Here is a 22,898-nt window from a genome sequence, read left to right on the forward strand (position 1 = left end):
CAGTTTAGATCAAAATGCACAAAATTATCATCATACAATATGAAAATCAATTAATTATATTTTGTGGATTTAATCAGAAAAGTATCATTTGATTTATTTGAAGCATTTTGGCTTTATTCTGTGGGCACTAAAGCCTTTCTCCAGGCCCACAATGGGGGCAGCCAGGTAGTGAAGGACAGTGCTCATTGTGTCTAGATAGATCAGCCATGAAAACTTCCTGGTCCCCAGAGTTTAGGCTGATGCCTTCAAATAACTGCTTCAGCCATCTGGCTAAGATACAAAGTATTCAATTAAATTTGATTTTTAAGAAATTCAGTTTATTTTATAGAACATTTTAGACATAACACTAAAATAAGCCATTTGACATTTTAACAAAAAATATAACTTATTGAATAATTTTCAAGCTAAAACACAGTTTAATTTGAGTACAAATTTAGACTAGTTCTTAACGATAGTTTTGTTATGCTAATGAGATTTTAAATTGTACATATTGATTTACAGAAATAATGATACTTCAAGAAGCGAATAATTTTCGTATTTTGTCTTGTATTTGAAGAATCAAAGATACTAGAAACCACCATATGGAGTGAGCAGCCATTGTCTGTCTTGATAAATAGAAGATAACACAGAGAAGCAATCCATGTGCTGCTTGCCAATAATAATAAATCCTAAACAATATATTTATAAAAAAAAAAAAAAATTAATTCTCTTGAAAGTCAAAATAGTGAAAACAAAAAAATGAAAAAAATACCTTGTTAGGTTTGTTCGTGCTGCAGGTAATGTAGATTCGTCTTCTTTTAACAAATATCTTCTTACTCCTAACACGTAATTTTCCATATATAATGACCAGTTAATTGGTCGTATGTCGAAACCAAATGTCTGAAAGAAAGATAACTAGTATAAGGCATTACTGATGAAATTCTATGCTATAAAACTTTTATGAATATAATTAACTTGTCTATCTCTTCCTGATAATGAATTCATTAATAATAATACATTATTACAATCAAAATGCCATTCATTTGTCGTAAAATATTCTAAAAGGCGAACTGCACGATGAAGACTTTTATATACTTCTAACAATCTATAAAAAAGAAGAGAGAAACACTAAAGTACAAAGTCAAATTTATTTTTAAACCTACTGTTTAGAAACCTACCCAGGTTTATTGCCTGTTATCCATGCTAAAAAATCGACAATTGCAGCAGGCAGAATATGCTGAAAATGAAGACATACTTCATTCCAAAATCGACTAGTTTTAAAACTTCCACCTGGATAACGAAAGACCTGCATACTAGGATGTTTGATTATAATGGGATAGGCAATCTTCTTGATGTCTCCCCAAGTGATTTTATTAATCGAGCCAGTTGTACAATTGTAAACAGTGAGAGAGTTTGGCCTAAGTCAAGTAAGTAAATTGCACTTTTGATAACAAAACTACGTTTTGTCTGAACTTACCTACATACGCCAATATGCCAACCAACTGTGATCATCAGATTTACAACTAGATCAACTGGAACTACATCTGCACCTATGTTTCGATCCACAAGCATGGTTCTCAAAATTCCCTTTCCTGTCTGTAAATATTTATTAAAACGTTATTTTGATGCAAACTGCTTTCTTCTAAAATGAAATTAATTACCGCAACAATAAATCCGGATGGACCGTTATAATTATCGACCCAACCCTGTAAGAAAAATAGTAATCAGGTTAGTATAAAATATACAGGTGTTAATAGGATATTTTAAAATTCGAGCTGAATCTTCATTATAAGGTAGCATTTCGTGCATCAAAAATAATAAATTTCTCACACAGGAAATCTGAAGTCAGATTTACTCACTGGAATTGGCTCTTTCCATGCAGCCGTTATAATAGATGGCCTAACTATTGCAACTGGAAAGCTCATTTCTTGAGTTAAGAGGTTTTCTGCTAATGCTTTTGTATAATGATAGTTACTAGGACGACCATTTAATAATTTTGGAACAATACTAGCGAGTAGATCTTCATCCATCCATCTGGAAAATACATATTACATATATGCTCGAAAAACAAGAAAGCTGTTAAAATGATTTTATTTACTCTGCCATCTCAATGATTTTCTGGGGAGTCATAGATTCAGAATAGACGATTTCTTCGATTTCTTTACGGTAGCAAAAACAATAAGCTGTTGAAACGTGTACTAAAGCCTGAGAGAGAACAAATTTCATTGTTTTGAATATTTCATAAAAACATGCTACATTACTTACCGATATATGAACCATCTTATGGCATAATTCTACTATTCTTCTTGTTCCCTCTACATTAATTGATACAGATTTCCTGAATAAAATATTTAATTTTGTCTATTACTAAATCTTAAAATTCAATGCTTGCTTGTAAATATTTCGGACTTACTTGAAAGGTTCGTCAAATTTGACTGTGGCTGCACAATGAAAAACAACAGAAACATTGGCTGTAAGAATGTTTGTATCTGTTTCACTGAGTCCAAGTCCCGGAAGTGTAACATCACCACTAATTGGTATGACTTTGGTAAGGCTCTTAGGATTTTCTCGCTTCAGATGGGCAAAGATCTAAATTTCAACATAGTTAATTAAAAATAGAACAATGCTTTTTAAAAGATTGTAATCCATAAAATTCAATTCTCTCTCTCGAAAAGTTGTCAGTTTGGATTTCATCAGTAGCTTGAGCTATTAGTCCCCGTACTAATATGCTGAAATGGTCTTCAACGATCTTTTAGTGTAATAAACGCTATACTAAATTTTATATTATAGTACAGCGATATTCCTGTGTGCGAATTCACCTTACAGCGAATGATTATTATTATTCAGCTCGGGTATCTGAATGGGTATTAATCTTGGTATTATGAATTTCCTACAAGTGCATTTTGTGAAAATTCGAAAATCACTCAGATAAAAGTGGAAAGTAGAAAGCAAATTCAAATTCCCATAATCTTTTTTTCGTTCGTTCCAGTGATATTTCGGTTCATACCAGGCTGTGTAGTTTACTCATTTTTATCACGATTCTATTGCCATCTAATAATTTATTCACCAGTTCATTACAGCAGAATTTCGTGCTTTTTTCGTAACTTAATGCAATGCTTATCATAGGTGGTATCTATTTTTTATATCATTCATAAAATATATATTTTATACATTATGCATAGGTTACATCTGCTGAAGGATGAGTGGCGTATGCGTTGGAACAGTAAGACAGCTGTATTTATCAGAAACTACTTAAAGATTGAGAAGCAAACATTTAAATGCGGCTCAGCACTATAATGAAACCGAACAAACCTTTTAAGGACATGCCACGTACTTTCGAAAATTTAATCTATTTTTAATTGACGGAAATATGAAATGTACTAATTTCGACCTGCTCTATAACTATATTGTAGCTAAAACTAACGTTCCAATGATAGGAGCTTACCCCAAAAAATGCAGGGGTTAAAGGAAAATTCACTGATAAATCAATGCCCATCCTTTATAATGTATGAAAGCAAATATTCTTTACATAAATCTGAGTTCTTTGAGCTATTACACTGGATCGCTTTTTAGGAAACACACTGTATATCCAAATGCCGAGATGATGAAAGGCTAGATACAATTCATTTTAAAATTATAATACTGTTTAAAAATGATAATGGGTTTTTTGTAATATCTTAACTATTAACCCAAGGGAAATCCTTCTTTTAATGCAGAATCGAATGACTGTACTTTCATAAATTTAACCAGTAATTTAAAGTTTATATATTCCTTAAATTTTAACGTATCAAATATTCTTACCTGGGAACCAAGAAGTTGATCAAGACGTTGTCTACATCCCATTCCATCTTTTGTTCGCAATAATAAATATATATATTTAATATTACTACAGGAACGTAATAATTTTTCAACTAAGACCTGTTTAAAAATCAAATTGAACATCTTTATTTAGAAGTTAATTATACATATTTCAATTATAAATGTTTGTGTTATTGTTCTTAAAGTATAAATTTACGAAAGGCAATGGTTTTCTGGAGACAAAAAGAAATTTATTTTTATTTTCTCGGTTTTTAAATAGCATTAATTATGTATATTAAATTGTATGATATATTAATATTAAATATTACAATATGATGATTAGTGACACATTCGTGCCAATGGCCTCTTCTAAGCTGTAGATCTAGGTTAAGCCTCCCTTATCGACACTGGTGTATATACATATATTTCTAAAATTAGAAAATATCTTACAAATAAGCATTTACAGTTAGAACGTACTGTACTTTCCACGATCTATTTTTATATTTTAATTTTCGAATGATTTCGACGAATAAAAAAAGCTTAAAAGCAGAGTACAGTAGGCCTTCGATTTAAAGGACTAATTGGGGGAAGAGAATATCCGATATTGCCGAAAGTCCGTTAAATGACTATCGAAAGTATTTTAGAAACATATTATTAATAACGAAATTAGTGTACAGTACAGTACAGTACGTGGCATACTAAAATGTCATATTTTATTAATAATTAACATTGAAAAATTTATAGTCATTCAATGTAATCATACCAAGGATTCAACTTTTTATCTTGTTCTATCCGCGAATAAAAAAGAGGCTCTAAAGTTTTTCATTAGGATAGAATTTTTTTGTCCATTACTTCGAAGGCTTCTGAGCAGTAGCTACGGGGACTATAAGATGGCTAGACCGCATCAGTTTATTTAGCAGAATCCATGTGCAGTACATATGATACGTACAGTACATATGATATTTTCATTACGTAACTTTAGTCTACTTTTAACATTTGGACTAGCTAGTAGGCCTAGTGCTGGCTAGAAAAGATAAAAAATACCAATCACAATTATTTCAGCATGTCCTCTAGCCCCAATGATATACTTCTGGCTATTTCGAATAACATCGTTTAGACCGATTACAGGCCTTTGAGCTAGGTATCCGAGTATAGAGACTCGGATGCCTAGCTGCAAGGCCTGTAATCGCTCTATCCTTTGTAATAAACCGAGAACATCTCATATAATTTTCTTTTCTGTTTTTATGCACTTGAGACTGTGTACATTAATTTTATAATTAAATTATTCTGATTTTCTTTAAGAGGACCTCGGTCAGGAATTTAAGGTCCGAAGCCGAGGATTACACCTCAGCTTCCACTCGCTGTATCGAAACCAGAAAATCCTACTTCGAAAACTAAAAAATACATTCGAAGTAGGATTTTTCGACCAAGTACTTGGACTCGCCGAATCCGAGTAATAGTGAAAAGACTCGAGTCCGAATCCAAAGTTCATATATTTTAAAAGCGTTGAATAGAAATCCTCGATCGTCGAAGCATTAATAATAATGATGTAAGGAGACAAAAGATGATAAAGACAACCTGCTACTTGCATTTTATCTTTGCTAATTAGTAAAAATAAAATACTTTGGGTTATTGACAAATAAACACAGATTTTAAAAGGTAAAATAAATTTATTTTGAGCTCGAGTACAAAGACTGTCACCAGTACCACACACGTGGTCAGAATGACTCTAGAGGGAGACAAAAGACTAAATCTACGGGCACGGTAAGATGTTACCAGGTTGGCCACAATACAACTAGCTTAGTTTTGTTGTCATATCTACAATATTGACATTTCAACTTGCACAACAGAATTTTTAAGTCGATTAGAGACGTTGCGTTGTATTATTATCAATAGATGAAAGTAGTTCAAATTATAAAACGAAATTTCATGCCCATTCAGAAAATAAATTATTTTCACAAATCTGGAAACACTGTTCGAAAAATATGGGTACAGGTGTTAACTTGATTTATTTATTTTATAAAGATTTAACCCTTAACTGGTATCGTAAATTTTTCAAACGTAACTGGTATCATGGGGGCTGCGTGGCCCCCAAGCAAAATTTGCCTTTAGAGAGCAAGTTTAACAATGTGACAGTTCAAAAGTGCATAAATGCTAAATGGAACCCTTCTTTAGTATAATCAACTTTTATTTATTTATATAATTTTCTTTACTTAATTATTACAAGAGATCACAAAATTGTTACAACTTTTGGTGTATGCTTTTTTTAACAATACAAAAATCTACTCTATTTAAGTTTTCACCAAAGATATTTTTCTTTTTCTTATTCTTAAGAAACTAATCTTATTAAAAAGTATCTCTTATAGCTTCATTTGTTAAAAAACCACAGGTAATATAATCAGTTCTATTTTTAAGACTCAGGAACATTTTAACGCGATTACGTAGTTCAGTCTTGAGAGTTATCACATAGTATTTTTGTGTACTATGCACTTTGCAAATAAATTTCAAACAACTGTTGCACTTAGTAGCATATTTACCATTTTTTTTAGCACAAAATGACAACATACTCTTTTCAGGAGATTTCGGCTTGATCTAGCAATTTGTATAATATTATCACCTATTAGCAGTTCAAATGATTCTTTGGTAGTCATTTTAAAGTTTTGATGCAAGATTGAGATATCTATGCAAAATAATTGTAAAAATAAAAAAAAAACATAAAAACTCATTTCCACAAAAAACCAACGTAACTGGTATGGTGGGGGCTGCGCGGCCCCCAGAAGGTACGTAGCTCCATCCTTGTAAGTGCTACAGGGCCGAACATTTGGCACTCGCTAAGAGTCGCGACGTAATGAGATTACATAAAATAGCAGCTGCGCACGATATTTAGATATTTAGAAATTCGTAAAAATATGACGCGTGGGGGCCGCGCGGCCCCCAAGAAACCAGTTAAGGGCTAAAAATGAAGCAGGTGAAGTAAAAAATAGCAAAGATATCAAAACTTCAGAAATTCTTCAAAGTGCTCTCAAAATCTCAAGATGCCCAGAGGGCCATGGGATTAAGGCCTCAGCTTATCGCGCTGGGAATTCGGGATCGAGTCCGGGACCAGCAACTCCCCAGGAATTTTTCTTGGACGGTCTGTCCCGGATAAATTGGGTCATCCCATTGTGGACCTGGCCAAACTCACAGTGGATATTAAAGAGCTATATTTAAGTGTAACAGGGCTGAAAGAGCCAAAAAATAAACAAACTAAACTTTAAATGTAATATTATGCGTATTTATAGTAAAACTTATAAATGCAATACAGTACCTTCATTATTGTAAATCATGTTAACATAAAGCATAAATACTTCAATATGATTTTTATATTCTGATGTATTTAATTTGCAAGATTTTAAAAAAATTCTGAAAAAATATATATGTCAATATTCTATTTATAAAAGTATATGAATGGTTACTGACACGCCCGTGTCAATAGTCGAAGCCTATTATCAAAAAATTGGAATGGCTATTGTTATAGACGTGTCGATACACCTACAACACAGTAATGGCTATTGACAGGATCGTATTAATTAGCGACGTAACGTGATATTTGTTCTGTTCTATTAACGATATATTAATTGCTGGAAAGTGTATACTGTATATTTCTTTCCATACGAATAAATAAAGTAGCGATTCGTTGAATTAAATTTCTTATAGAATTTATTGATTTGTAATAAGAGTTAAAAATATTCTGTGTATCGAGTAGAGTCATCAGTGTCCGTAGAGGGGAGGGGCAAACTGGGCACTTGTCCCCATAAAATCGAGTAAAAAATTTCCAAAAATTACAATCGTAAAAGTGATTTAGATATGTACTTTACGCCTTGACCAAGGGATGATTTGTCTTTTTATATTGATGCAATACGGTATGGCAGAGTTTCCTAAACTTCTTGGTAAAGTGGAGTCCCCTTATTAGGGAAAATTCCTTTTTGCGGAGCACTCACAACACATCGGCATCTTTTGTTATAAATTTGTACAAATACGAACGAGAAAGAACCGAGGCCAGCAGACTCTAATATTTTATTTTTAAATTATTATTTCACGAATTATTAAATTAAAATGCATATAATTATGTATTTTACATAATTATACAATTTTGTATACAACTGTTTATTAATAAACAATTATATATATTTTATCATTCAATGAAATGTCAGTTGTACGAATGATGCACTTCTCACGCATCATTCGTACACCTCGCCAGTACACCTCAACGCCGATTCAAATAAATAACTCTTAACTGTTCAGTTAAAAATAGTTGTAAAATAAACAAACAACATATTTGACTCATTAGCTTTAAAAAGGTTTTAAAAGATTCGCGTTGCCCTAGAATTTCAATTGCGAAGCCCACTTTGAGAAACGCTGCCGTATTCTATAATATATTCATGGAAAAATGCTAAAATATTAAATAATTAAATTAAAATTTATTGATGTAATTAATTATTCCCAAGCCTTGATCCCCTGAAAAATTTTCTGCCAATGCCCGTGAGTATAGTCAATTAATTGAAAATGATGTTAGAACAGTTACGGTAAGTGGGGGAGACATAGATAAGCCTATATAACCTTGTTTGCATTCAAGAATCAAGAGTTAGAGTTAACCAATTGCCATTCATTTTACTTTTACTACGTGGACGTTTATTGGTCAACTTCTAACTCGTGGTTATTTATTGTGAATAGGGACGTTATAGAAATATCAGAACTGATGACATGATGAAATGTTTTCAATAAAAAATATGATTTAAACAACTGCATGGCGATAAAAACTTAAATTATTTGATATAAAATCATCTTCTGAAGCTAGATATTTTAATAATTTTGCATTTTATAGTTTTTAAAATTTATTTTAAAATTAATTACAATTATAAACGAAATTCTAATTTACGTAATACTTCTAGCCACAACAGAAGCCATTGTGATTCAAAAATAAATCGAAAAAACTGTATCGTTTAGAATTTAAATATTTAAACTCTGTTTATATTCATGACATTAAATAGTAATAAATATAAAATTAATAAAAGTATTTAAATTGAAACTGTTCTAACCTTGCCAACGAATCCAGTTGCGCCTGTAATTAAAACACTTTTGTCTTTATAATAATCTGCAATGTACGATGATTCTGAAGTTATAGATGAAGGTAATGAAGTGCCAAAACCATTTTCATCTTGTATAGAATTTACCATTCTTACTCCCGGTCTATAAAAACAAAATAGAAAAAATTCTTAAATGTTCTCTTTATTTCATAAATAATAAATTTGCAATAAAATTCGATGATTATCCCAATGAAAATGAGATGAATGATTTTACCTTTTTAACATGTATATTGTCTTCGATGAATCTTCGAAATAGCTCTGCATTGACGCTACCTTTGATACAATGAAACGCACTAATGCCATTAACACTCAGAATAGATATTATACTGATACTGCCTCTTGAAGGAGGCGGGTAATAGTAACAGTCATCCCTGTGTTGAGTATCCATAGTGTTTATGAGAAAAGATATGAAGACCTGTTTCATCAGCAAATATCAACAAATATAATATGAATAGTCTGTATTTATGTATTTTGCGTTGATTCACAATATTTGTCGAACAATGAATTGGCAACCGAGGATAAATAAAACGATCTTGGATATTCATCCTCATGTTTATTTCATACCTTGTACATTATTGATGGGCCACCGAGATCTTATATGGGTCCGTATGGTACAGCGCTCTTTAGCTTTTGAAGAACGAAACATTTAAATTCTTAAAATACCTTTTTATTAATGAAGAATTTATTAATATTAATACATTTATTAATCTTTATTAATATTAATTAGTAAAAAGCATTCTCAGAGTTTATTTTCTGTTATTTTTTTAAAAAATAACGTTAATTTTACAATTGTAGGAATCACAACTAGCCAAGGATTTCTTCATGCACGACAAAAATTAGTGTTCAAATTTCTGCATTTGGAAATATAGGAATTCGGACACTTGCAAAATAAAATTATGGTATGTAAGAAAAAAATTCAACGTTTTCTTATGTCAAAAAAATAAAATTATGGTACATCATTTTAAAATCATTTAAAAGTGGAATAAATACTGTAAAAAGCCTTACAATATTTTTAAAAAAATTTTCAAAATAAAGAACTATTCACAAGTAAAATAAACTTTAAAACTAATGCCTCATTAAAGGAAAATAAATATTAGGGGAAGACGGGGTAACTTCGGCATACGGGGCAAGTTCGTCAATTAAATTTTCTTTGAAACAAAATAAAAGGACACTCTTTTTAGAGGCTAGTCAGTTGAGTTTTAATGACGGCTTCTTGAGTGTGGTATTTGTGTTATTCTCCGACAAGCGTAGTTGAAATATCAAATAAGTTGTCTGTTTCATTCAATTTCTTATAATATTTTACTTCCATTTATATAGAATTAGCATGTTTTGTTATAATTCCATAATAACGAGTTATTTTTCCTGTTAGAAGGATAAAACATTAAGTGCCCTGGCTTGGTACCCTATTCTCAGGGTTCCACTTAATGTTTCTAAATCATGACTATGGAGCATCTTCTACAGTGTTGCCGATCTTGTTCCTGGTCGATTTTGCTATGGCTTGATTTTGCCGCAAACAACAACAAGCAGAAGAAATAACTGGATCACCATACAAAGCCACATTAGAAGCCAAGACTAAAGTTAAAAAATCAGGAACTTGAAGAAGGGCAATGGATTTGGAGAAATCTGATTCGAAGTTCACTAAAGAAAAGAGGCAGAAAAGTCCTAAAGAACCAGAAAATGATGATGAAAATAATTATTGCATATATTGCAATAAACAATATGGAACTACTCAGGAAAAGTGGATTATGTGCTGCAAGTGTGAACTGTGGGCTCGTGGCTGTACAGATGTGGAAAATGAGTTGGTTTAATTTATTTATGATATGTGTAGGGCATAAACAATTTGCTATTAAGCATATTTCATTTCTACTGTTTGAGTTCGCTAATTCATTTATATTGCTTTTAACTTGCATTAGGATGTTTTCATTTATTATCTGTTTGATTTTTTTTGTAATTAATTTATATATACATTTCCAACTTATACATTGTTAATAACACAAATTTATATACCTGCCTATCTTGCCCCATTACTGTTGCCGAGGTTGCCCCTGGTATGGGGGCAACTTCGGCAATTGCTATCTTTTTATAAAGTTATTATTATTATTATGATTATTTTTATTTCCAAACAAACTGATCTTAACCAGTTCTATGGTAAATTTTTATTCTGGTAGACAATAAACAACGCTTTTCTTTCAGTTTATAGCAGTATTTGTTACAAAAAATTTAACTTATTCTTATCGTGCCGAAGTTGCTTCGTCCTCTCCTAAAAATGACTTCTGTACTTTATTATTTTTAATAATAATAATAATAATAATAAATATTGCATTAATTAATAAATGCAATTAATTCATTTCGAAATAATTTTTCAATCTTCACGTACAAATCTGTGATATCACGTTTTGTTAAAAGCTTTAGTACTAATCTGCAATGGAGAAATATAGTACTGTGTTGATGTAGTTAGAAACATTCCATTAATTAATTACGTGTAAAATTTTTGAGCCGTGTTTGACCCCATCTGCGATGTACAGCGACGTTCTTTTGGAAAATCTCCTTTCTTTTAACTTCGTATGCAATAATTCATGGATCTCCCTCACATATTGAAGAAATGACTAAGAAGTTCTGCAAATATTTTCTAACTGACAATTTATTCATATCACTAGAAAGTAGGCTTACAAGAACAAATTCGTATGCTAATACTACACTAATATCATAAAAATCCACGTAGACAATGCTCCCTCTCCATCGTGTACATAATATACTTTTCGCAACCCACTCCCTCCCATCCTTAAACTGCGAATGGCCACCTTATTGCGATTATTCATGTTATTTTTACAACCGATAATAATTGGATACTATTGGGGAATGTCGACAAAAATATCCATTTAAAAATTCAAAATTTCTAATTAAAATATTTCTATTAATCTGTATTAAAGTATTTTAAAATTGCTACATTTATTGACCGTTGGCAATACAGAACAAGTGTAAATTGCCAACATTGAATACTAAAAGTTTCCATGCTTCGATTGTTACGTCACGATACACGTTAAATGTTATTTTGAGAGTAGAAATAAGTACTACATATTGTAAATAATATTAAAATATGAATACTTCTTATATACAATATAAAATTTTGAAAACGTATTCGAAGTGATAATGCAGGGATATGTACAATTCAGCGATAAAAAACTTTCTATTTGTATCAAGCATAAGGAAACAAAAACATTTGTTACCAACTATTATACAATTGTCAGTATATAATATTAATTACAACATACATAATTAATATTAATATAACTTACATAATTATACATGATTATATGTATAATTATGTATATTGTAATTAAATATTATACATGCCATTATATTTCCAGTAAATTAAAAAAACACCTATTGTCAGATATAATACATTTCTAACCTGTTTTGTCTTTCTTTTTAATATCTTAGAGACAGTAGTGTACCACTTTGGATATAGCCACTAGAGTGTTATGGATGAAGAGTAAATTCTTGAATATTCTATATATATATGTAAAAGTGCGCTTATCACATTCATATCTTTTAATGTACTTTATTTATTTAATAGGGTAAGGGGCTTCTTTACGGTTACGATATTGATTGGAAGCCTGAAAAAGATTTAAATTAATTAAACTACTCTGATCCACTTCGCCATCTGAGAGGACCTAATTTATATATAACTAGTGTATATCACCAGAAAGAATAAGCAGATATTCATTTTACTTTGGCTTGTTACGGCTTATGCATCAATAAAAGCATAAATTAACATAATAAAACAATCAAATGTCCAGATTTATTCTCACTAATTTAGTTAATGATTTTAAAAATACATATTGAATTTGTCTCATTAAAATATTATTATTGTGAGAAAGACTCGTTCAATATAATAATGTACAGATTTATCTCGGTCACAAACTCTTCAAATATCATTATTAAATTATGTGATAATATTAAGATCCGCTTGAGGACACTAATAAACGATATTGATGTAGGTCATCCAATAAAACCTGTTATATCTTTATCCCTTGCAAATAGTATCACGACCCGATTAAATACGATAAACGAACATCTTAATAAAATAATCTTTAGAGTCCTTCCTTTTTATTTTATTTTATTATATATTTATTTTATTTTTTCAAGTCTTAACAATAGTAAAAATTGTTTACATGCTAACAATTGCAAAGGTTTAATTGAATATAGTGCAATACAAGAAATTTGTTGATTTTTATATTTTATAATGCTTAAAACATATTCTGAAGAAAAATAGTTAATTTTAATTTAGAAAAAATTAATATAATTATTCACTGAATATAGGCTACTGTATATGACAATATTGTAATTGAACTATCAAAGATTTCATTCACGTTTCAATCAGATTTTTATTCTAAAATTAAACGAAATTATAAACTTATATATATATATATATGGCTAATACATAAACTTACCAAAATAATCTTTAGCGTCGTTTCAGAGAAGTGACAAGCAAAATTAAACGTTCATTTCTACAAGAAAAGTATCCGACGGAGACAAAAAAAAAACCACCATTAATCAGAAAGCATCATCAAAAATTTGTTCGAGACATAGTAACATTCATTGCCGGTTCTAAAGACATTCACAAACTGTCCCCGTTTTCATCTCTGTATTCGTTGGCGAGAAAAACAAAACGATTTGTCCTTGAACTTTGCTGCGAACGTTGTTTTCTTTCCTTTGAGTCACGTTTTATAATTAACATTGGTTACGACCAGACTTCCTGGTACTTCTCTTTACTAGGGCATTGACTTCTTTCCTCTTGCCTGCACCTGACGTATTTATTTCATTGCATAGTGTCCTTTAAACATGGCGTCTATCGCTTGTGTCACTATTTTCGAATCGTACTTAAATACCATTTCGAGCAATCATTTATAAATAATAAATATATCGCATAAATGAAAGTACTCGTGTATTAAGTTTTTATAGGTTTAACGGATAAATTTAATATACGTAAAATATAACCGTAACGCAAACTGTTTTTATATAATCTATAATAAAGTGTATCAAACCCATAAATAAAACACAGGTAGCAAAATGACTTCGAGTACGACTTTTCTAAGAAATTTTCACAAGTAGACTGCCTGCTTTATGTCCGGTCCCCATTCCTCTCCATCATAATAATTTATATTTAGCTATAACTAAAATAATTAATACAATTTAAATAAAATTACAATCCAATTTGATCATGTATAAAAATACACAAAGTGTTAATCTGGTCGAACTCACAATAGACTCGACGAAAGATCCTCATAGCGCTCGCTAGATGGAAAGAATCTATGTCACGACGCTAAGATAGGAAGAATATATCAATAACATTTATTTTGTAAACTTTGTATGGTATTATAATAATTTCAAAAATATATTAAATGTGAACACAAAATACAACCAGATACAAATTTGTCAAATATGACATTAGAAGATTGTTTAATGTGTGGAATATGTATCGAAACATACTCGACATATTAAAGAGCATAGTAAAATCATACATAGTAACATCATACATGGTAAAATGAGAATATTTATTAACTTAAACATGTATATACATTTAATTTTACTAAAACATATTTCATAGATTTGAGAAATTTTCTCTGTTGTATAATTTTGAGCCGGTCCAAGAGGGTGCTTCTAAATTCTAAATGATTTGAAGAAGCAAAATTATTTACGAAAAAATATTAAAAATAAAACAATATAAAAAACTTATGTAGAAAAGACCAGTAATAATAAAAAGTAATGATTTTACTTTTTAAATTAGAAGTTAAAGTCATGGCTTTATTTAACTCATTGTGGGTTCGGCCAGGGTATTGTGTGATAAAAAGGCCCTCTCAGTGCTAAGAAAGTGGAAAGAAGGGGAATACTGCGAGTAAGTGAAATCTGTATTGGCATGGGGCAAATAATTGGTTTTGATATGTGTATTAATGTATACACAATATCGATCGCAATCAACCTGGTAGTCGATTTGTAGTTGATACCAGCTTAATTCATTTAATTTTTTCTATCCCTATCAATTTAAAATATACGAGCGTAGAAAGGTCTTCGTTTCTAATACAGTCAACCCTCTGAACAACGCTCTGACAGTAACGAAAAATGATCGCTGTTATTGCAAGTTCGACTGTACTGTATTCAAAATTTAATAAACATAGTACAATAAATAAGTTTAAATCAAACTTGCCATTATAATATCTTAATTTTTATCATAATTATTCAAATAAAATTAAGGTTTTTTAAGTGAAGAATTTATTAATGAATAATTACCGTTATCTATTGACCTTTTATAGAATTAATTAAGTGTAGACAGAAATAAAAGAAATATTTATATATATTTTTTTAAATAAATGATTTATTATGAAAAACACAAACAAAAACTTATCTACTTCTGACTAATTCTACTTATCTAAAAAGAAGTATTATAGATTTAAGCAGCGGCATCCGCATACTATGAAAAGGGAAGATACAAGCTGAAAAAATGGGCATCGTACGTACATTATGCAAGAAAATAACTGTATACAGTATATATATTTCTCTACATTTTTGTACAGGTATCCTTTGATTAATGAAGTTTATTAATTCCGCGTTACTACCGCGTATATCAAAATCGCGTTAATCAAATACAATGTTACCTCGGTACTCGACCGAACAAATACTACCCGCTAGAGAACCAATTTTTGGTTAATAACAGATATTTTAATTTTAATTTTGTCAAATTAGTACTGTAGTGTCTTGCCCCTGTACATCATACTTTTCCTTTAACAAGAGTCATGCCGTTCATCTATTAATTGCTTTCAGGGAAAATTTTTTAATTAAAATAACTTGACTTTAGATTTTCGGATTCTCATCGGAAGTTGATATATGTTAATCAGGACCTCCTGGATGAAATCTTTCCACACCTAATCTTGAATTTTATTTATCTAACACCGTTCCTGAGATTCAGGAAAGACACACGGACAGACGGAAAACAGTGGGATTTATAGTTCTACAATTTTTTTCAAATTGCAGCCCAATCAATCCTAAACAGCGCCGATCAAAACATTGTACGAAATAAAAACGATTTCATTGTGATACATACACATTATGTATCATAATGAAATAAATGAATTTTATTTCTAAACTGACAATTCTAAACAATTCTCAGCGCCACAGATACACACACATATTATGTATGTATCTGTGGCGCTGAGAATTGTTTAGAATTGTTGTTTTTTTATTATATTATAATAAAATCGATTGGATACAGTGAAATCCATTTATTATAACCATGGATATTGTTATCAGTAGTTTAATGTTTTTGTAAGTAGTAAGTCCCGAAACATATAACAGAACATGGTCGAATTGATAACATCTGAATAAATCTATAATACGCCTAAATATTATTTAGCCAGGCTATTTGTTGTGTGCCAGGCTAAAAAATTTGCCTGGCACGCAACAAATCGTACGGTTTTGTTTTTTACTTTTTCAATTTTTCTCAATTTCGGTTTCTTATTCTACTTTTCAATATAACCCAGTTTATAATTATATTTTTCTTTATTAATTTTTTTAAAATGTATTCAAATTCAATTATATTCACTTGATTTATCTAAAAGAAATTGTACTTTAATACACACGCAAATGTTTTTATAAGGTTAACATGCCTACTTTGGAAAGCAGATTGAAAATGTTCTCCATCCCTGACCTACATTATATATTAAAAGTTTTGATGTAGAAACAACCAATATTAAGGAAACAAAACAATCTACAGTAATTTAAAAGTATTAATAGAAAAACTCCTCGAAAATAAGAAGATAACCCGTAAAGAAATCTTACAGACGCCATTTCTTTTATACAGTTACGAATGGCTAAACTTTAATCCCTGGTATCTCAAACTTTTTGAGAGAATTTTTCTAACATAATCGTTGTCCTCTTTCGACTGTACTATTCCATTTTTCTATAAGAAGTGTGCTTCTACTTAAACGTTTTATGTCAGTGAGTCAGTAAGTCAGGCACTGAGGCTAATGTAGTTATATTAAATATATTGAGTAATGATTATATCATCTGATATTATCAAATGATATAATTTATTCCGATTATACTATTATTTTGATTTCGTATGACTTCGGATCACATTGTCCAATCCATTTATGATTTTACTAGCTGCAAGTACCCGCTTCGCTGGGTTTTTATTTGTTCGTACATTTATATGTAATATAGTTTTTTTATATACTGTATATAAAAGACTGTTTCTCTTCCTCTACATAATCTTTCTCTGATACGATGTATTTCCCTATAATTTTCAGTTGCTCTTCTGTCTGATTATTTCTGTTTCGTTGATAATTTTCTCGTAGCAATGTTAGACGTACTTCTCTTTCTTCCGTGGTTTCATTTCTCCGCGCCATCTTTTGCCTTTGAGATATGATTCGAGACCGCAAAAGTTCTTTCTTACGCTTTGGCATTGTTTTTTTATTTTTACTTTTTACACTTCACTATTCACTTTTCACTGTCTACTTTTTTCTGTTATTTGTACACTTTTACTTATGAAAAATCAACTGAAGCATGTGCGTCACACGTCTCCAAAAGCCATACCCACTACTCACACATAACGGTCCTCGACTATTCGAAAACATTTAAGATTAAGATTAAAATTACATTATAGCCAATCTTACCCGTTTTTCAGAATGCAAGAATTAGGTTGCCCTGTTTCCAGACTAATTAGAAAAGTTTTAGATGGGTCTAAAAATGTTCGATTTCTCGCAAAAATGCAAAAAACCGCATTTGCGCCTGTAAATCTTGCACGCCGCTTTCTCTTAACACTTCAATTGTTACTTAACCACTTCCATTGTTAACACTTCCCCCGCGGGAAAGTGTTACCAACCTCTCCCCGCCGGAAAATTTCGAAAAATCCCTTCTTAGTGTACATTCTCGTGACGTATCCTAACTGTGTACCAAATTTCAATCTTCAACTCATAATCGTTTGGGCTCTGCGGTTCTTATTATTATTCGGAGTGGCAATTTTGGCAGCTAAAAGTAATATTATCGACGATATCAACTTTAATACTAAAAAAAAAATTCCTGGTAATATTCAAAAGAAAATTCAGAACTGGCAAGTGCTCCTCCTCTTTTAAGTTTGGGCATTGTATAAAATATAAATCAAATCTACTTTTTATTAACAAATACACTAAGTACACTTTACACAGTTTTCACAGTTTATTTACGATTTATATTCAGTCACTGTTTTTATTCACTCATTGCACTACTTTGGAATCTTCACTTCTTTTTCGGTTCTTCCCTTCGTCACTGATAAGAAACTGACGTTTGAACCCACAACAGATCTTGCTTTATATACCCCTACTAATGGGTAGTCCCACCCATACAAAAAAGGTTTCGAATAATCCACAATGTTCCACAACATTCGAGAGTGTTCTGGGATGTTCCACAATAATCTAGGATGTTCCGGGAGGTTCCCGAACGTTCCAGAACATCCCGGAACATTCTGGAATGTTGTGGAATGCTCTCGAATACTCTCGAATGTTCTGGACTGTTCTAGAAATTTCTAGAGGGCGAAACTTCCAGCCCTTATATCTTCAACAGCACGCCCTTCAGGTAAAAACGGGAACCTTCTTAATGGATGGGGGATAGAGGGCTATCACATCATATAACTCACTTGATCGTACCGGGACTCGTTTTTGAGTTTTAGCGGTACGCACATTGTACACTTACCTTTATAATATATATTGATATTCATTATTACAGGTATTTCAAGGTGTTACTAAATTATTCTTTACATATTAATAGATAATAAAAAGATAATACATTAATATTATGGCCAAATTTCTATTAATATAAACACTTAATTGTTCTATATACGGCCAAATCTCTAAATAACAGCCATTGATGAAAACGTAAAAAATAGCCTTTTTCGGAGGTTACTTTGTATGCGTTAAAAAAACGATTCTGAAAAATGGCCGCCGTTTAGAGGTGGCCGTTATTGGAGGTTCGACTGTATTAATTGACAGTAATTTCAGACTATTTTGACGTATTTTAAGAATTTCTCGCAGTTAAATTGTATTTATCATAATCATTTCTTTGTACTTGTTAAGCACTTTCAATTCATTTTCTTCAAAATACCAGAAGAATTGTTTTTTATAATGTCAAAATTACATAATTATGTTGAAATCTAGATTCATGTTAAGTGAAATTACATGGAAAATATTTTGTCTATAAAATAAAATTTTATTTAATATTTCAAAATCATTATTACTCTAATTCGTAATTTTTAATTTTATTAAAAATGCAGGTTGAAGATTACGTAAGTATTACATTTTTTCGTTAGAAATTAACATCATATTCAGTGAGCATTTGCTGAAGGTTTTTTATGAATATGATTGAAAATCTATTTTATGAATGAAAATCTGCCTAATACTTTCCCCAATATGAATCAATGAAATGATTCTTTGATTAGAACGTTAATTGATTGTATAAAGAAACGCAACTTGGGCGATCTGCTAAGAGGGAATGGCTCCCGGGAGGACTTTCTATGGAAAACAGATCCTATTTTGGGATTAAGCACACGAAAAAAACCCAGAAAACTCTACATGGTCACCCTGTTGGTCAAGCTCAAGCACACGAACTGTTTATTCACTCGGTCACTAGTGGGCAAACTTAAGCATATATTATCAATAAATCATTATTAAGAAATACTGTACATCTTAATGACTTATTGGTGATATATTTTTAAACAGTAGGCGTGCACCTACATACAATTATATTTAACAACTATGTTCTTGTACTTTATTTAAAAATACGTGAGTGCTCCGTAGTTTATAATTGTTAATGATAGATAGAAATCCTCTCTCGGTTTAGTATGGTGTAAAAGTAAATTTAAGTTAATGTATTAATAGGATAAAAATGCATTTAATTAGCAACTGTATATATACACACTTTCTCTGAACGTCAGTAAATATTTTAAATATTAAAGACAGAATTTAATTACAGTACTCTCTCGGCTCTTATATGTAACAGAGGAAAAGTATGGCGATCGATCAAAAAATAACCCCTAAGATTTTTACATTTTTAGATTCGGGGAATCTTGAAATGTCAAGAAATGCAAAATAAAAGTTGTGGTTTTTTTCTGTATGTGGAATGTTATTGTGTGTATTGGTAGGTGGCACGATTTTGTTCATCCACTTTGAAGCTTAATAATTCCCGAACCTCTTGCTGAAAGTTTCTAAAAATTTTCAAGGAGGTTTGTTTATTAGGAGCATTGATGCTATCAAATTCTGGAGGTTAAAGGTCGAGGGTAAGAAGATAGTGGGGTCATGTATTTTATCTCGAGTGGGGTCGGACTTAATGAACATTTTATTCGTTATTAGCATTTACAATATATATATTTTTTCAAATCTCTTTATCCTTAAAATTAGTTTTTTTGCCGCTTTATAATAATTAATAATATAAAAAATTTTTAAATAAAATCTCACAACAGATGGCGCCAGACAATTTTAACTTTTTGCCAACTTATGCAACTTATTGTTGAATTTTTTAAGAGGCATTTAAATATTTATGAATTACCTCTAAAATTACAGCTATAAAACATCATTAAAAATCATTTTCTCCTGTATCCGACATTTAATACAAAACTTAACTATATTAACTTAATTATATTAACATTTATTAAATCCTATAAGATAGGATGCTAATTTATATTTAAAATGGATAATGTTTTGATACAAAATAACTGATTTACAGTTTTATCCCATTATATTAATAAATGACCACTTTAACCTAATTTTTAGCGTTGTCCATAAAAACAGGCACAAATTTCGTGAATAATTTAACTATATTAAATATTTTTTTTAAATCAAATTGAATTAGTGTTCATTAAGTCAAGGTAAATTAGTTTTTACCTTTATATTTCTCAAAATTAAGAGTCATTTGTAGGTGAATTATTAAGTTTTTTTCTATTTTGAGCATTACAGACATGTTTTATAAATTTTTTTTTTTTTTTTTTTTTTGTTATAAATCAAGAAATTTAAAGACAGTCATTTATTTTAATTTTCTTTCTGTTATTATTGTTTTCTTTCTGTTATTATTAATACTATTTTAATTGACTTTGCTAAGCTTAATTTAAGAGAGATTAAATATATAGTCACGTGGTATGCTAATTATTTTTAAACTTATAATTTCATTTACAAATGCAATTTTTCTAGTTAATAATTTAGATAAAAATTTAAACGTAGAATTATTTTTATCTGAAAATTAACATGGAATAAATTATGCAAAACTTAAAATAGCATGAAAAAATAATAATAGTCGTTTGAATTTTTGAAGTATTCAAAATATATTTGTAATACAGTGGGATCTGGATTAATCGAAATGGTCAGAATCATAATTGTCTCAGATAAGATGGAAATTTGTGCTGAAAAAAATTGTTTAATGCATATTTGACTTATATTTTATAGATTTAGGTCAATGTTAACAGTCGACCAGCTGTCAATTAGTCTCATAATTTTTTAGCGTTATTACGACAGGAAAAGTACTCTATTCCAAAACTAACCAAAAGGATTCGTTAATGCAAAAAATAGAAAGCTTTAGTCTATATTATTCTCCGCTTCTGTTCCACAGTTTTATCTACTCAGCTCTACTAGCCCACTGGATAAAACTACTATACAGTGGTAATTGGTCGCGGGTTCATGCCTTAACAGCGATCTGGCTATGTGGAGTTTTCCGACTTTTCTTCACGTGCCTAACATCTAAATAGGGGTCAGTTCTCATAGAAATTCCTCCCGGGATGCATTCTCCTTGACAGATTGCCCTTGTGTTGCGTTGCCGTATCCGATCAAACTAAACTATTATTCTCTACATTTATAGTTGATATAATTTTCAAGTCGAAGAACGGATTATCTTGTTTACTACTGAAATTATTTAACAATTTCTATTATAATTAATACATAAAAAGTGACTTCCATGTTTCCTATTTATCCAGTTATTAATATTTCACAATATCTTTATATAGATTAAATCTATTTTTTAATCTAATTTTAAATCGATAAACTCTTTATTACAAAACAAAAGTGCTCAATATTTTCGTTTCATTATGTACCACTGTGTGGATACAATTTATTAATAAAAATCTTCTTTATAACGTTTAATAATTGAGCAATCGCGTAAACTACGAACGTTAAAAATAATTCTTTCAAGGCACAAATATTAATCTAATAAAAATGTAGCTCATAAAATCTTTTTCAGGAGTTTTCCATCAATAATTTTATCATTATTTATTGATAAAAACTTCAGGCCGATTTAGTTAAAATTGATAAAATAAATTAAAAACACTGCAATAAAGTAAAAATATCTTTTCATTTCGTCCTTGTTACACTTCAGGAGCTTATTACACTTATTTTTACTATTGATATTGATTGGCATATTGATCAATATGCCAACCAATAAAGGATTAAAATCCTTTCTGTAGTCAATATGCTTCTTGTGTTTAGTGGTTTAATTTACTTGGCCATAGCTGGGCTTTGAACTAAAGGACAAGTTGAAATATTTGTTACTAATATTAATACAGGTAACCCCCGTATAACACGGTAGTTACGTTCCAAAAAAATTGCCGTGTTATGCGAATCCGTGTTATACGAAACAAAGAACTAATACGAAAAGGACGGTTAGGTTCCAAAAATTAAAAAACATGCTAGTATATTTTCATAATTAAGATAAATATCTTCATTAATATTGTTTAAGTGATACATATTATTATAAATTAAACAATGTTTTCTTCGTCATCACTAAAAACACTATTAATTAACCGAGAGCGTTTTCTTTTTGGCAAGTTATCCTTATCCTCTGAGCATTTTTCTGCATTATCTTCAGATCCATGCTTTACCTTTTGCAAAATGTATGTAATTTTAGATTGCTTGCTTCTAGGTCTTTATAAATTTCCTTATATGGTGCTAAGAACTTATGAAGAATAAAGCAAATATGGAATAAGGG

General features: G+C 30.3%; 2 protein-coding genes across 3 annotated transcripts in view; one reads left to right on the top strand and one right to left on the bottom strand.

Moving 5' to 3' along the window:
* Positions 1 to 3: 3 nt before the first annotated feature.
* Positions 4 to 13,523, bottom strand: LOC111637671 (putative fatty acyl-CoA reductase CG5065). 2 transcript variants are annotated; one of them, XM_023383222.1, is made up of 13 exons: positions 13,358 to 13,523; positions 8,856 to 9,006; positions 3,781 to 3,897; positions 2,393 to 2,568; positions 2,245 to 2,317; positions 2,078 to 2,184; positions 1,839 to 2,013; positions 1,641 to 1,685; positions 1,457 to 1,575; positions 1,158 to 1,397; positions 955 to 1,084; positions 752 to 879; positions 4 to 668 (listed from the first exon to the last, which is right to left on the bottom strand). In XM_023383222.1, the coding sequence occupies exons 2-13, from the start codon at positions 8,991 to 8,993 to the stop codon at positions 515 to 517; spliced, it is 1,602 nt and encodes a 533-aa protein (XP_023238990.1). In that variant the 5' UTR covers positions 8,994 to 9,006; positions 13,358 to 13,523; the 3' UTR covers positions 4 to 514. The 2 variants fall into 2 exon arrangements, with proteins under 2 accessions (XP_023238990.1, XP_023238989.1); XM_023383221.1 differs by having other exon boundaries at positions 2,078 to 2,317.
* Positions 10,511 to 22,898, top strand: part of LOC111637669 (fatty acyl-CoA reductase 1-like) — a 34,837-nt gene continuing 22,449 nt past the window's right edge. The window contains exon 1 of the mRNA XM_023383219.1: positions 10,511 to 10,705. Coding sequence (XP_023238987.1) covers positions 10,511 to 10,705 — 195 coding nt within the window. The remainder of the gene's footprint in view (positions 10,706 to 22,898) is intronic.

Source organism: Centruroides sculpturatus, unplaced genomic scaffold (genome assembly GCF_000671375.1).
Source record: "Centruroides sculpturatus isolate CEXI.00-Female unplaced genomic scaffold, Cexi_2.0 scaffold1196, whole genome shotgun sequence".
In the NCBI taxonomy this organism is placed as follows: domain Eukaryota; kingdom Metazoa; phylum Arthropoda; class Arachnida; order Scorpiones; family Buthidae; genus Centruroides; species Centruroides sculpturatus.